At 44.0% G+C, this 15,093-nt stretch overlaps 1 protein-coding gene across 1 annotated transcript in view; it reads left to right on the top strand.

The window, feature by feature from the left end:
* med30 (mediator complex subunit 30) overlaps positions 1-15,093 on the top strand; it is a 29,747-nt gene that overhangs the window by 9,433 nt on the left and 5,221 nt on the right. The window contains exon 4 of the mRNA XM_071531711.1: positions 86-193. Within this exon, the coding sequence (XP_071387812.1) occupies positions 86-193 (108 nt within the window). The remainder of the gene's footprint in view (positions 1-85; positions 194-15,093) is intronic.

Genomic DNA, 15,093 nt, shown 5'->3' with positions numbered 1-15,093 from the left:
TTTGGAAATAAACTCAATCATTCCTCTGACTTGCGAATTTGTCACATACAGTAACTGATGTCTTTTTCTCTGCTGTCCCGTCCAGCAACTGATTCCCTTTGTGGAGGACGACAGCTCCAAACACGAGGATCGCTCGGCCAACCAGAGCCGCCCTGCCACTGAGGAGAGGAGAGAAATCCTGGAGGTCAACAAGGTATTGTGGTGCTGTAGCTCACTGGCACTAACACTGTTTGGATTAGAGGTTTGATTCCCACTGGGGCCACCCATGCTAAAAATATATGCACCTGCGCTACTGTGAGGCGCTTTGGATTAAAGCGTTATGTTATGTTGTAAGTTTTCTTAATATACCAGCGTTCCCACTGGTCATGAATTTCTAGAATATCATAGAATTTTGAGAGGTTTATTCCAGGGAAAGTTAGGGAATTTGATAAATTCTCTGGGTAGGTCATGGAATATTAGGGAATTTTACAAATGGGTCGCTTTACAGGAACATACCAGAAGTATTTTCACACATTTATTGCATTAGATTTCGGTTTTCAGATGTTTTTCTCCACGGTACGCCCTACTGTAGAAACCAGACTGTTTACCCCTTTAGAACTTGTCTGAGCTGAAAAAAAACCCATTTACAAACCAAACCAGGACATGAGATTTTTTGAGTTTTTTTAGGTCATGAAACATAGTTATGGAAAGTCATGGGAAAGTCATGAAATTTTAAATGCAGGGCGATGGTGGGAAGCCTGATAGAAACACATGGAGAGGTGGGGAAAACATGCTAGCAAGGACACACTTTTCCACCTGCTGGAAAATCCCTCCCAAACCATGTATTTTTAGATTTGTGGTGAACCAAATCCACACATCTATTTTGTGTTTCTAAAGTTGATTTTAGCATATCTGGCTTTCTCTACTGTCAACAGACTGTAAAATCGTAAGAATGAATGGCCTTGTGATGCTTCATGTTACAGATACAGATAGCAGTGCAAGTGAGCTAACAAGCTAGCTCTATATTATAAGAATTTATTCTAAACATGAAAGGAAGATGATGACATCCTGCCAACTGACTTGAGCAAGATAGTAGCTGATGGTGTTTCAAATATTAAGAGAAAGGAGGATGAGATGGCTTGATTTTTTTATATCTTGTGAGTGATGTGTTCACTTTTGGAGCTGTTTCAAGTGTCTGACATCAAGCACACCTAAGTGCTTTTTCAAATTTATTCACTGTCAGATATGTTTTTGCCTGGCTCTGATAGAGAGGCTGTTTTATGACACACTGACGCGCAGAGCAGCGTTTTTCTTTAGACTGACACACCGTGCTGTCAGTCGAGGTGAAAACTTTGCTGGAAGAAAGGTTTAATCCCGACCAGGCTTAGTTAAAATGCCACCGGCAAACAAGGTAAATTTCAGCGCCGAGATACACAGAGAGATAGTCTCCCAGACATTAATTAAGCATAATCCAGCGCTCAAATGTTTTTAACTCTGTAGAAAATGTCCAGTGAGAAACAATCTTTTAGTCTGGATGAGACTGTCAAAGAAACTAATCCTCACACTGCAAGAAATTACAAGTCATTTAGTCTCACATTTAGTGTTAAAATAAGATAATTCCACTTATTTCCAGTGTAGTTTCAGGAATTTTCTAGAAACACGTGACAATATCTTGAAACAAGGCAGAATAAGGAAGATCACTCCACTAGTATCAAGACAACGACTTGACAGATGACAATTCGATTTGCATGTGAAACAAATGAAACGCCAGATTTAATGACTTGTTAATGCTGGGTATTTTTTGCAGTGCAGCAAAGCACAGCTGAACTGACCAGAGGGACACGACACAGGCTCCGTTTACTCTGGCAAAGCCTGGCCCTTGATGTTTTGACATTTACCATCACAGATTATTTTTGAGTCCAGGATTAGGTTTAATCTCTCCCTGGGAAACAGGCCCATCCAGCTGACATTACAGCACCGTGTGCAAATATCAGCCTCGGGTCGATGGAGCCTAGATCCTGTTTAGATCCAGGTGAGGTAAACAGTCAGCAGCCACACAATGCCTCTCAGCAGTTTCCATATCTGCCTCAAGTAGTTATGGACAGTGGAGCGTAGCAAAGGTTCAGGTAAAACACATCATGCATTATTTAGGAGGCCTTTTTTGTTTTGCTCGTCTGTCATGGATTTGTTTTGTGTGTGTGTGTGTGTGTGTGTGTGTGTGTGTGTTGGTGAGTGCGTGTGTGCTTTTGTTCTTTACTAGTGCAGTGCCCGTTCGCGCCGCTGCTGCACAGAGCGCTGTTCGCTTGTTTATTCAAAGTTTATTAATATTGAATGTGTCGCGTGTCCAAATTGCACCAAATCCGATACTGCACGTCCTTGGGTCCACAGCAATACACCTCGCCAAGTGTGAACTCGATCAGATTAACGGTTCTCGAGATATGCGACGGACACACAGACAGAGAGAGATTCCTTGCTTTATAGTATGATTCTTCAGAGAGAAACTGTGGAATAAATTGTGTTTGCACATGTGTGAGCGTGCACTTCATCTGTGTGTGTGTGTGTGTTTGTGTGTGTGTGTGTGTGTGTGTGTGTGTGTGAGAGAGAGAGAGTGTGTGTGAGAGTGTGTGCTGGCTGATGCCCTTTTCTGCTTCTTCCCTTTGTATGTGCATTGTGTTTGTGCCGTACAGATTGTGCATGCCAGCCCGTCTGAGTGTGCCGCAATGATAATGGTCCAAGGTCAGGCGTGTCAGCAGCCGAGATGAGGATTGGTTATTTTTAAGAGCTCTGCACGCCTCCCCTGGCTGCTTTTAAATGTTAACACTACAGTGAAACATTGCGCTGAACCCTGCGCTCAACTGCACTCAGCTCCATCCAAAAACAAACAGCATCTCCTTTTCACACAAAGCCTCCATACCCACAACCAGTATGGTAAAAGCCTGCAGATAGAACTAAGTGCTTACTCCAACACTTTGAATGCAATACTTACTGAAATACTTTTAAAACAAAAATTGACATTTCTGCAAGAAACAGAAGGTAAAATATTATATCTTTTTGTCTATATGGCAGTTTTTCTTTGTTAAAAACATATAGCCCCAGTGACAGCACATACAATATCAGACCTTTTTTTCTCTCAGAGTGAGCATAATTTTATCTTATTGGAAACCTGTATATGGAAATGGTAAATAACCGTGTTTTTGATGTGACTGTCCCTCTATGCAAAGCATTAGCATGCAAATTGAGTCCCGTCAAATGATCCAAGTATATAGAGATTGAGAAGACAGGCTACCCTAATACGCCTAAGGCAAGCTATCCTCCCATCCTGCACTCCTTAACACACAGCACCGCCACAAAACACATTTTAAAACAGCTCAATATGCAATATATACATATGCATGTTTAACTTGTTTTCAAATGTAATATATCATACACTCAATGTACAAAACATTAGGGACATCTTCCTGATGTTGAGTTGCAGCCCCTTTTGCACAATCCACATTTCAACTGTCACAAAGCTTAAAAATCTTTCTCTTACTCGTCTGCTTCTCTTTATCTATATCTTCTCTGCGATTGGTAGAGATGATTCACCGCATCTACTTCATGAAAAGAGTAAATGTCCCTAATATTTTGCTCATTCAGTGTATATATATATAGACATACTTCACTTAAAAACCCTTGAACAGCCACACAGGCGCACAGATCCCTTGCATGGCAGGCCAGATCAAGCGTTTTGATTCCCATTTATTTTTGGTTGAAGAAGAACACGTGTCAAAATATCTGTTGACATGCTGTGCATATTTGAACCCGGAGGCTAAACGTTGAACTTATTAGAAACGCATATTTCCAATCTGGTCCTCGGATTTCCAGTGTACGCCTCATGTGTTTGAAACATATTTAGCTGTGATTTTTACCCAGGCTGCCCAGCTGCATATTAAGGCAGCAATAAGGACAGCAAGCTTTAGGGAGTTAAAGCGGTTAGTCTGATCAGCAGAGGAGAGATGCAGCGGGACAAGGGAAGCAGATGTTTGTGGCCTGGCTGCATCTGCTGCACTCACCCCAGCCAGATAGGATAGCTGTGGATGAGAGAGGGATGAAGGGAGGGAGGGAGAGATGGCAGGAAAGAGCAGCGGAGAGAGGGAGAGAGATAGGAGAGAGGGACAAGTGGGGAGAGGGGTTGTAGGGAGAGAGAGCTAAATGGTAGAGAGATGTAACGATGAAACGAGAGCAGGGTCGATGGAGTGATAGATGAAAGATTTGCAATAGAGAAAAAAAAACGTGGAATGGAAGAAGAGAGAGATGGAGAGAAAGCATTCTGTCAGGTGAAAGAGGGAGAGAGAAATGGGTAATTCGGGAGGGGAAGGTGTCGGGAGATGGATGGACGATCAGACAGATAGCTGTGTTGTCAGAAAGGGTAGATGTGGGAAGTGGAGGGTAAAGAACGAAGGAACACCGAGGAAAAAAAAACCACGGCACGGACAGATAGCAAAATGCAACAAAAAAAAAAAACATTGATGTGATGTTTTGGAACGAGCGAAACTGTGCATTGGGTAGCAGATAGTCGGAGGCCTCAAAAAGGGAGCGAGGGGGAGAGACAAGTGAAAAATTGATGAAAGCGTGGATTGATAGATGTGTAGACAGCTGTGGATTGTCAGAGTTAAGCCGTTCCCATTCAGATAGGCTCCTCAGACGGAATAAAAGAAGACTGATGAAATTCACCTGCAGCAGAGAAAATAGGATGCCTACTGTAACAGGATGCCGAGAGAGAGGAGATTGATGTATGAGTGAATAGATAAGTCCAAGGATGTTGCAAGTTCTCCAACTGATATGTCACACTGGCTTAAGATTGCTAGCCTTATACATATTTCCCCTTAGAATAGCCAAGAGGAGATTTGAAAAGCTGGCCTCGATCAAAATTCAAATTCACTCACAGTTGTAAATAATGAATAATGATATAATGCATCTTTATGGAGGAAGGTGATAGGTAGAGTGATTGGATGGTAGGGTAATACGATTCTAAATGTGATGGGAATTTTATTTACTTTGTGTGCCGATTGAAGCAGCCTTGGAATTGACGCCAACCTTGTTACCATTACACAGAAGAGAGTGATGTGCAAAGAGCCACAGCGTATGTTCTGTGATCCCAACGGGGACTGATGGCAAGCCATGTTGAGGTTTATTTCATCTAATGTAATATTTTGCAAATAGCATTACCCTTTTTGCATTGTAACCATTAGCCAGAACAACAAAATTACTGAATGAGAGGCAAAGAGAACAGTGCTCAGTCAAGTCAGTGGTGGAAAAGAGACAAGCATTAAGTGACACACACACACAGCCCTACAGCTCGCACACACACACACACACACACACACACAGCCCTACAGCTCACACACGCATCATTCCCAAGAGCCAGCGAGCGAAGCCCTTTGTCCTCACTTTTAACTTTTATCTAAAGTCAGTAAAAAGTGTGGTGAGGCTAGTGTTTTTGAGCGCAGTTAAAGACAGATTTTTTTTTTTTCCTTAAATTGCGAACCAAATGGGGAATGAAACTCATCGGCCATCGCAGATGTTTGATTGGGCAATGTGATGATGTGTGAATGTTGGATATCAAACAACCCCAAATGGCCAATCACCCCAGCCCACGAGCTAGGCCTAGTTCTGCATGTCCACACCCCCCATCCCTACCCGATTCCCTGCTACAGCCTCATCCCCAGCTCTGCCTCAGCTCAGTCCAGCTCAGCTTCATGCCATTCCTATTCCCCAATTCAAGACCCATTCCCAGTCCCATGCCCAGCCCCCCATGCCCCAGGCCCATATCTTCCCCATCCTCAGTCAAAGCTTCAGCCCCATCCCCCAGCCAATGGTGTTGAACAGGTAGTGGTAGTAAAGAGCAGAGCGGGGTGGGGTGGTGGAAGGGGGGTGGCTAGAGGAGAGGCAGATAAATGACTCCTCCATGGTAATGTCTGGCTGCTTTATGGGGCGTCCTGGCTGTGAGTGATAGCCTTGCTCTCGTTATCTGTCGATTGGGGTAATTGCTGTTTGTCGGAGTCTGGCTGACGGATGGTGATGCAATCTGCCCAGGGTTGGAGGAGGAGGGGGGGAGAGGCATCACTCTCATCACTCTCCACAAGTGTCTTTACTAGGAAGCACGCTGTTTGTGACAGTGTGTATGTGGATTTAAGTGTGTTTGAGCGTGTTTGTGTATGTGTGTATGCCTCTACTGTATGTGTCTGAATGTAATTGTGATTGTGTGTCTTTGTGTCCTTGTGGGCTTTATGTGAGAGTCTTGTATGTCATGTACGCATGTATGTTTCTGCATATTTATGTTCTCGCTCATGCATGTATGAGCAGTGCGTAGACTGTGTGTTGCAATGGTTTCTGTATGCGAGTGTGAGTGTGTGTATAAAGAAATGAAGTTCATTTGAGCTTGTGTGAAAGTCAACAGTGTTTGCATAAATGTTTAAGATGCATTAGCCATAATTCATTGGTGCCTAATGGGTTGCGATTGCTCAATCTCTGTGCCGCAGACCTCCGGTGCCGTAGAATGTGATTGTGCATATCAATTCAAGGTCCCCAGTCGTCCACACTGTTTCTGCTCCAATAAAAAAGACAAAATTCTGCGGCACCCAAGCGACCGCAAATTACAGCCTTAATGAATACCCTACATTACTGGTCACACGCCAATTAATGAAGGAAAACAAAGAATATGACAAATAAATTCGCCAACTGAATTCCTTACTGAGCGCTAATTTGGACAGAGCTTTGTTTTTTTGAGCGGCTTCCATTTTTGCCAGCTGTCTGTAGCGTGAGCTGTCCAAGGCAGTGGAACCCAACCTCCTTTCTGCCTGCCTGGCTGACTGGTTGGCTGACTGACTGACTGATTGACTGACCGTCTGGCTGTCTGGCTGAGTGACGGTGCGTTTTGCAGAATGGAGGATGGATGATTCATAGCGGCTCTCAGGACTACTTGATAATCATTCCATCTGGGGCGTGGGACCGGCTGTCTTGTCACTGGCACATCACTCATCGTTTGCGCTCTTCCTCCGTCCCTTGCCCACTCCTCCTCTCCACCCTCCTATCTATCCCCAGGGCCTTGGAGATGACCCTCTACCTTGGGGAGGTCGTAGTGTTGGATGGTGTGACATGCTAGACCCCTGCCGTTTTCTCGGTCCCCCTTGCCCCCCCCCCCCCCCGCCCGCCCCACCCCTCTGCTGCAGCCTGCCACTGCCACTCGCCTCGCGTTTGATTTAATACCAGCCTAAGTGTGAATAAATTCCTGTCACAGCCCATTAAGGAGGCCTTGGAGAGATCTGGCCCGTTATTAATTCTCCACAGCTCCTCTCGCTCCCTCTCTCTCTCTTTCTCTCCTCTCTTTCTCTTACTCTCTCTCCCTCTCTGCCGTCTCTTCTTTCTCCCTTGCCCCCTCACCCTCCTCCTCTCTCTCACTCGCCACACACTCCCTTGCTTTTTTAATACCCCGTTAATTACCGCGTCTGTCCTCTTTATTCAAATGAGAAAGTGAGAAATTAAAAGCAGGGGGATGTTTGTAATTTCAAATAGGAAAGGCAGGCAGTGCCTGGCTTTGCTCTCGTCTCCTCTCCAGACCTGTGCGAGCTGGCTGCCGGCTTGGCGTGTATAATGAATTCCAGTGGCACTGGCGGTTAGTGTTATCTGAAGAGCAGGCGGGGAGTCTGCCGAGGCCTGATGATAAACAAACACAACCTCCAAACTGTAATGAGACCGGGAGAGAGGGATGCAGCTTGGTTGGCAGATGCTCTCTCTCTCTCTCTCTCTCTCCCTCTCACACACTTTGCATTTCTGCCTGATTCTCTCTGTCTCCCTCCCTCTTTCTGCTTTTCTCTGTCTTTTTCCGTCTTTGTTTCTCTGTCTTTGTGTCCCCCCATCTCTCTTTCCACCCTCCAGACATTACCCCCTGCCGTTCTCCATCTCCCTTTCTCTCTCTCCGTCTCCCTCCTCCCCTCCTCCTTTCTCCCTCTCTTTCTCTCCATCCTTCCGTCCCTCTTTCCCCCCATTTCTCTCCCTCTGTCCCTCCGTCTCTGTGTTGAGGCTCCAGAATTAGTAGGCTGTGCACAGCAGGTGTCCATACCTCCGTCTTATTAGCAGCCTCATATGTGGCCCATTAGAGGCTCTCTGTATGCCAGGGGCTTTTTAATTGTTTGGCCGGGGTCAGAAGGGCAGTGTAGCCGCAAAGCTCTCGCCGGCGAGGAATCAGGGCTGTTTTTTTTGGAGAACTAATGTTTTCCTAGCAGTTTGTTGCATTTAGTGTCAAGTACAACCCTGATTATTTCTGTGTTGTGTTACAGTGTTTAAAGGCTATGTAAGCAATTAGTGGTGCAAGGTTTTTTTTGTGCCTGACTGTGGTGCAATGGTTAGGATTCACTGACTGTTGTTTACAGTGAAGAAATGTAAGGTGGAGAGCCATCTGTTTTTTGCCCAGGTCATATTGTGGATGTCATTTGCCACTTGGATGAACATGTATGAATATACATTGAACATATGGTACCATCAGTCATATAGCTCATTTATTAATTTGGAGTTAAAGGGTTGTAGAAAGTGCAACACAATTTCCATTACTGAGTGATGGATCTCTGTCTCGTCAATGTGCGTTGCCAGTTCCACAGTTATGTACCTATATTGGAAATGTCACAAATCTCCCAGCAACCACGGCTGGCGGCATCATGGAGGTTCATTGAATTGAGAATTAGTAATGTGCAAATAATGGCTAAATATATAACAACCAGGTCATAAAAATTGAGATATCTGAAAAAGATAGTCGTGGTGGGTGTAGATCCATTTCGTAACATTATAAATAACAGTGAATGGTCTGAAAAGGTAGATTTCTCTTGTTTTTGGTCTTAGCCTCTACTAACACTTGAGTTGTAGCTTGAGAAAAGTCAGCTCAACCTCAACCTGAACCTGAACAAACAGTCGGTTTTTGGTTGTTAGCTAGCTAATTAGCCAGCAATCTAATTTAGCAAAGCAACTAATTAACACTGTTAATATGAACATCTAACTACTAGCCAATGCTAACACTAGCTTCTAGCTACATAACATTAGCTATTGAGAAAGATGTATGAACAAGATAGTGACATTTAGCTGACCAGATACAATAGTTAGCTAGCAAACTTTTGCTTTGTCAGCGTAAAAATGCTTAGTTAAAAACAGCAAAGAAATTAAACACATCCATTCCAAACTGTTGAGACTGCCGAGTCTTATGGCTGTTCTCAGATATTGTTGTTAAAAGCTGATTGAGGATCTCCACTACGGCTGGCAGAGGGTAAGAGTAACCTGAAAGCCCTGGTCCTGTATAGTCCTGGCTTCAAACCCTGTCATCACTTTCCATTCAACTCTTTATTTACTGAAGCTGCTTGCTCGGGTGCTGGCAGAAATTTTTACCTTTGAACTTCAGAAACTGTGTGTGTATGTGAAGAGTACATTAGCAGATCAGGCTTTTGACCGGGATGAAAACACAAGTGACACTTTGCTCGTTCTCTTTTCAACCTCAAATCTGCCTTGCACTCCCTTTGCGAAGAAGAGGACTCACTAAAACAACATCTCCAGCCACCGGATTGGACGCTTTAAACTGAAATTACTCCTCTTTTAATCTTTCCAGAAATCTGCCTGCCTGTCTCTTTTTCTTCTTCTCCCCCACCGCTGCCTTCACTCTTAAAACGAAAGAGGGTAATTAGAACCAATATTACTTCTTTGGAGAGATGCCATAGGGGAGCTGATTTTCAGCCTATGTGAGTGATTGTAGCAATTTAACACATCACTGAGCCACAAGGCGCTTTTGACGTCTGAAGAACCGTTGTTGGCACCTGAAGAACCCTACATTTAAATCAAAGGTTTTTCAGCCTCGTAGGAACCCTCCACTGCCCACTAATAACCCTTGAAGCACTGTGTTTACTTAGAGTGTGTGAGAGGAGGTGTGCAGCCTGGCCCCAGATGCTGTGAGCTCCTGACAGACATCTGAGGGAGAGATGAAAGAGAGGGCTCCTGTCTGCTCTGAGATAGAGACATGGGGGGTATCTCTGTGCAAATGCTGGCTTCAAGCTCCGACACACACATGCACGCACGTACACACACACACGGGTGCGCACCGGCATTCGCGTGCTCACATGCAAACGTACAAGCGCACGCAAGCGCATGCAAACACATATACACACAAACACATACACACACGTACAAACACATATACACATATCTACACGCACACATAGAGTTACAAACACTCAGTTATGCACTCACTCACTCACACACACACACACACACACACACACACACACATCACCCACCCTAGTCTTCAAATCAGCACTCCTAGCTAGCCTTGAAGCAACAACAACTCTCCACAGCTGCTTGCAAACTGAGCTCTACTTTCCTCTACAGTACCCCCATAAGCTAGCTAGTTAGCGGTGCAAATAGCAAAAATGAAAGACCTCTAATTAATCCGAGTGAGTGGGAAGGCCTCAACCGTTTGACATTTTGTTTAACAATGACCCATGTTGGGAGTTGAACCCGTAACTCAGGGCTTTGTCTGTCTGTCAGTTTTTCTCAGAGCAACACAGCTCCTTCAAGGGATCACATGTGTGCAGTTAATCCATCCTGAAATCCAGAAGCAGGTTGTGTTGCTAATTCCACTCTGTGTATCAATTCCCAAGCTGCTGTAGCCCCGATGAACACACACCTCTGTACTAATCAACCCTCTTGCTTATACTCTTAAGTGCTGCTTTGAAGATGTGCTGAACTTTTCAACCTAATGGATTAAGTATGTGCTGAAAAATAGTAGGTTGAAGGTGGGTATTTGACTCACTAACAAAAATATTTCCTAGCAAACATACCAAAGGTTTTTGTACGTGCTTAGGTCTGCAAAAGTTGTAATCGTTATGCAGTGAAATAGACGTTTTTCCATGTTTTAACATGTCACTGAGCCCCTACTTTATAAACATAGTTGTATTCTCTAATTCTTGCTCAGGATGTGCGATTCTACCGACAGTTCAGTCGCTTGCGTGGCCGCCCATCATTGGCTTTAAAGCAACAGCACTCCAACCTTCTTGCCCCTCATTTATTATCACTGGGAACCAAATCACAAAGGAAAGCCCAATCGATAGGGCTACCTGGCAGAGCACCAAGTGCTTAGGAGAGAGAGGGGGGCGCCTAGCCTCCTGCTCAGATACTTCTAAAAGGCTGAATCGATGGCAACCGTTCTGCAACAGTCGGCTGACACTGCAGGCTTTCCACCTCAGTGCTGAGGACGTATTGAAAGAGCCCCGTTGGTAGGTGTATGCAGGGATGACAACATGGCTATTGTATTTCTGCCACCCCTGGAAGAGAAGCCTTTTATCTGTCTTCAAAATCCCTTTAAAGGACTTCATTCCCCTGAGAAAGCCCATGCCAAACAGCCAACACACTGGCACTTAAACTCTCCCGTTGAGAAAAAGCCATAAAGTTTATAAAGTCAATTAAGGCTTTTTTAACTGATGTCAGGCAAATTAAGGCTGCTTGGCCAGGCTCCCTGTGGGTATACTGTCAAATGGTAAAGCAGGGTCCACTTAGCGTCACAGGGTTCCCCAGGCAGGGAACAGAGCGAGGAAGCACGGCTTACTTACCACCACTTCACTTCTGCTTCTTAGAAGTTTTGTCAAAGCTGGCAATGTGTTTTCCTTAAAGTGATGTTTCACTTTGGTAGAACATGTCCAATTTTAGTACACATGTTGATCCATCAATGCTGGATACCCCTGGGAGCTGTAGTCAGCTCATTATTCTTAGAAAACCTTGTCAAAAATTTGTATTTTTAGTATAAAAAATTAGGGAAATTATGCTCCATTCACATCATACAAGGAATGGGATGACATCTCTTTGCTACAGCTTTGAAGTGTTCATGTATTTAACTTGTTGGAACGTCCACACCCAAAATAATTTTTCTTCATGAATTCAAACCATAATCAACCATAAATTAACTGCAGCGGATATTACTTGATTTTCTTAAGTAAGAGTTGATTGTATAGTGCGAATATAACTGCTAATTTGGATTTTTATTACCTTGGACTGCTGGCATCAGTGGATTTACTGTCATGTTTGCCACCTGTGTTGACACACTTTCGCAATATGTGACGCCAAGTGGGAGATATCTGAGCCTGTGTAATTACCACCAGGAGGCTGACGTGAATGTTTTCCCCCCGGTTGGCAGCTCGTATTTACAGTAAATCAAACATGATGTGAACGTGGCATTTGTTCCAGGTGATCAGATTTCATTCTGCATCTTGGATCAAGAAATAATTTTTCCCGAGTGGCAATATCAGTATGAATCATGACAGCCAGTGGTGACAATTGATCCCTGCTCCTGAAACTCAATGAAGGTGTGTGTGCCAAAAGTGCTCTACCAAAATGAATTATCGCTTAGATTATTGCTTTTTTTTTAATAGTACGCAAGAAGAAGGAAACAAAAATAGGTTGGGGGAGGGACATGAGAAGGCCCTGGCAAGATTTGATTCCCATGTAGGCCAGCATGAGTATACAGGTATTGGTTCCAGAGGTTGGTTTATTATGTATGAGTTCTCTCTGTTCTTACTGGAGACACATTCCTTCCTACCAAAAAACATGGCCCCCATGAGTTTGGTTTGTCCTAATTCTTCTCCCTAATAAGGAGTTGTATTTCCTTGAGGACATTTTTCATTTTTGCATAATTTAGGGTGGTTGCTGGTTTCTGGAAAAAGCACCTTTCCACATAGCCGGGGCTCCTTTCCCAGATTTTGTCACACTTGTTATGAATCATAGAAATTAATTAAATTTGACTCGCATTTCTGCCAAAATTCTGTACCACACCACCATTTTGAACCATCAGCCTTTGCGACCCACGCTAAAAAGAACTGTATGGTAATGGAAGGCACTTTGAATAAGATCATGGTGTACTGAGTCTGTGTGAATGCTGATGTTTGTGAGTTTGGATGATGGACAAGACCCCTCAGCCTCTCGGCAGCCATGATGGACAGAGGAGCTTTGTGGCAGGGAGGAGAGAAGACTTGAAGCTGCCTCATCCCTGAATCACCCAATGACAGTCTGGCAGTGATGGATGATAGAGGAGGTCCTCTCCTCTCCTCTCCTCTCCTCTCCTCTCCTCTCCTCTCCTCTCCTCTCCTCTCCTCTCCTCTCCTCTCTCCCATCTCCCTAATCCCTTCTCCTCACTCACAGACACTTACACTTGTAATTCCCAGCCAGATCCGTCGGAGTGAAAGCTGCGATTTGAGTCGCCAGCGACAGGGCGGATTAGCAGGGAGGAATCCTGAGTGAAGGCACGTTTTCGCTCCACTCACTATATTCCCCTTCTCTCCCCCTGCCTCTGTGTGTGTGTGTGTGTGTGTGTGTGTGTGTGTGTGTGTATATTTTAATCTAAGTCGTTTCTTCTCAGCTATTATCTCAAAGCCCCTCATCAAAAAGCAACGCTAGGGTTCTTAACGTGCTCAGAGAGCGTGGTGGTCATGTTTTTAATTGTAGATGAAACGGGTTAAATGGCTAAAAAGCGGATGAATGCCTCATCTTATTCATATAATAATATAATTACAAGATTAGCTTGATTTTTATATAATGTCTAATGGATCAAAAAACTCCCCAATCGGCTTTAATACGGAGATAATGCAACAGAATTAATTAATATAGAGATGCCAATTATCAAGCTTGATAAGCTTGGAGACGCCCTGTTGTTTGATGGCCTACATTTGGAACTTCCCAAGTGTTCACAGATTACTGTGTTGTGCTGAGTTGTTGCATCCAATGTGTCGCTGAATGACTGGCGGGCAGTGGCTCATTGAAGTCGCGAAAATCTATTCACTTTTAATTGACTGCAGTCTCCAAAGGGCTGAAGATATGAATGTATGAATATATTTGTGACTAATGGATTTCAGGTCAGGCAAAGTCTTTCGGTGGCTTGAGCCATGATCTGCCTTGTCACTCCACACAGAGACAGTTAGAGCTGCACTTTTGGCAAAATTTCACTGAACACAGAATTTTAATATGCAGTGATTTCGATGAAAAAAAAAAGTCTGCTTTCCTCTTTTTTTCTTCTTCTTCTACTTCTTTCACTTTTGTATTTCACCCTCCTATTGAGGACAGTGTCTTTGATCTGATTTGGATGAGTTGGGGAGAAAGGGAGCATGATGAAGGGAATCTGAAAAAGGCAGACAGCGAGAGACAGAGGGAGAGAGGCGACGGAGTTACGACCCTCCATCCATCCGCGCTCACTGTGTCATTAAAACAAACTGTCATCGGTTCTTGTGGCAAAGAGCTCTCCCTCTCTCTCCAATTGTTCTTTTTAAAAGCCTTTGGTTAATGATGGAGCCGCTGTCTTCCACTTGTACATTTAATCGTCTCTCAGATATGCACAACCCCTCTCAGTCTAATCTTCACTTATTTTACCACGAAGATCCAGCTTGATAGGATTGTTTTCTAAGTCAAGAGTGAACAAGGCGACAGATGCTGTCAGGATAAAAGCTAGGGCGATTAATGAGTAATATCATCTGGAATCTATCTATTTCTCCTCGGTCTGTGACTCAGAAGATCTACCAGATCTTTTTCTTTAAATGTAAGTGGAGGGCAAACGATAAAGTGGGGCATGTCGACACACAGTTATGCTGCCACTCTCTCTTTAGCATAACAACGGTAATCCTACTATTTTACAGTGTGTTGGCAGGCAAGACAATGGAGACAGGGAAATACGTAGAAGTGGACATGGCTAAAATCATGACAGGCTAACAAAAATGCAAAATTGATGTTTTTTGGTTTAATGACAATCTAAATTTGTGGTTTTGAATGATTGGAATCTACCGTATAAGTGGTAGACGATCCTTACAGCATTTTTATTTTCCGTTTTTTTATGCTAAGTCCTTCCTCTCTGTATCTTTACTCTTCCTTGTAGCATGTTGGGAGTGGTTCAGAGGGTTTTCTCCTTTAGTTTGGTTTGTTTGGGCAGGTGACAACAGTGCCATTTGAACTCTGATGACACCAAACAACCGCACCAAGACTGCCTGAAAATGCAGGTCTCGATTCTCTTCCAAGTGAACTGTGGTGCGGTTCGATTGGAGTGAGAAAGTCATCCAAGCCAACCAC

The sequence above is a fragment of the Centroberyx affinis genome, unplaced genomic scaffold (assembly GCF_046629955.1).
Source record: "Centroberyx affinis isolate AG114_WGS23_722 - 3 ecotype Tasmania unplaced genomic scaffold, CSIRO-AGI_Caff_v1 ptg002115l_1, whole genome shotgun sequence".
Classification (NCBI taxonomy): domain Eukaryota; kingdom Metazoa; phylum Chordata; class Actinopteri; order Beryciformes; family Berycidae; genus Centroberyx; species Centroberyx affinis.
The sequence above is the reverse complement of the archived record's forward strand: the minus strand, read 5'-3'. Positions and strand labels throughout refer to the sequence as shown.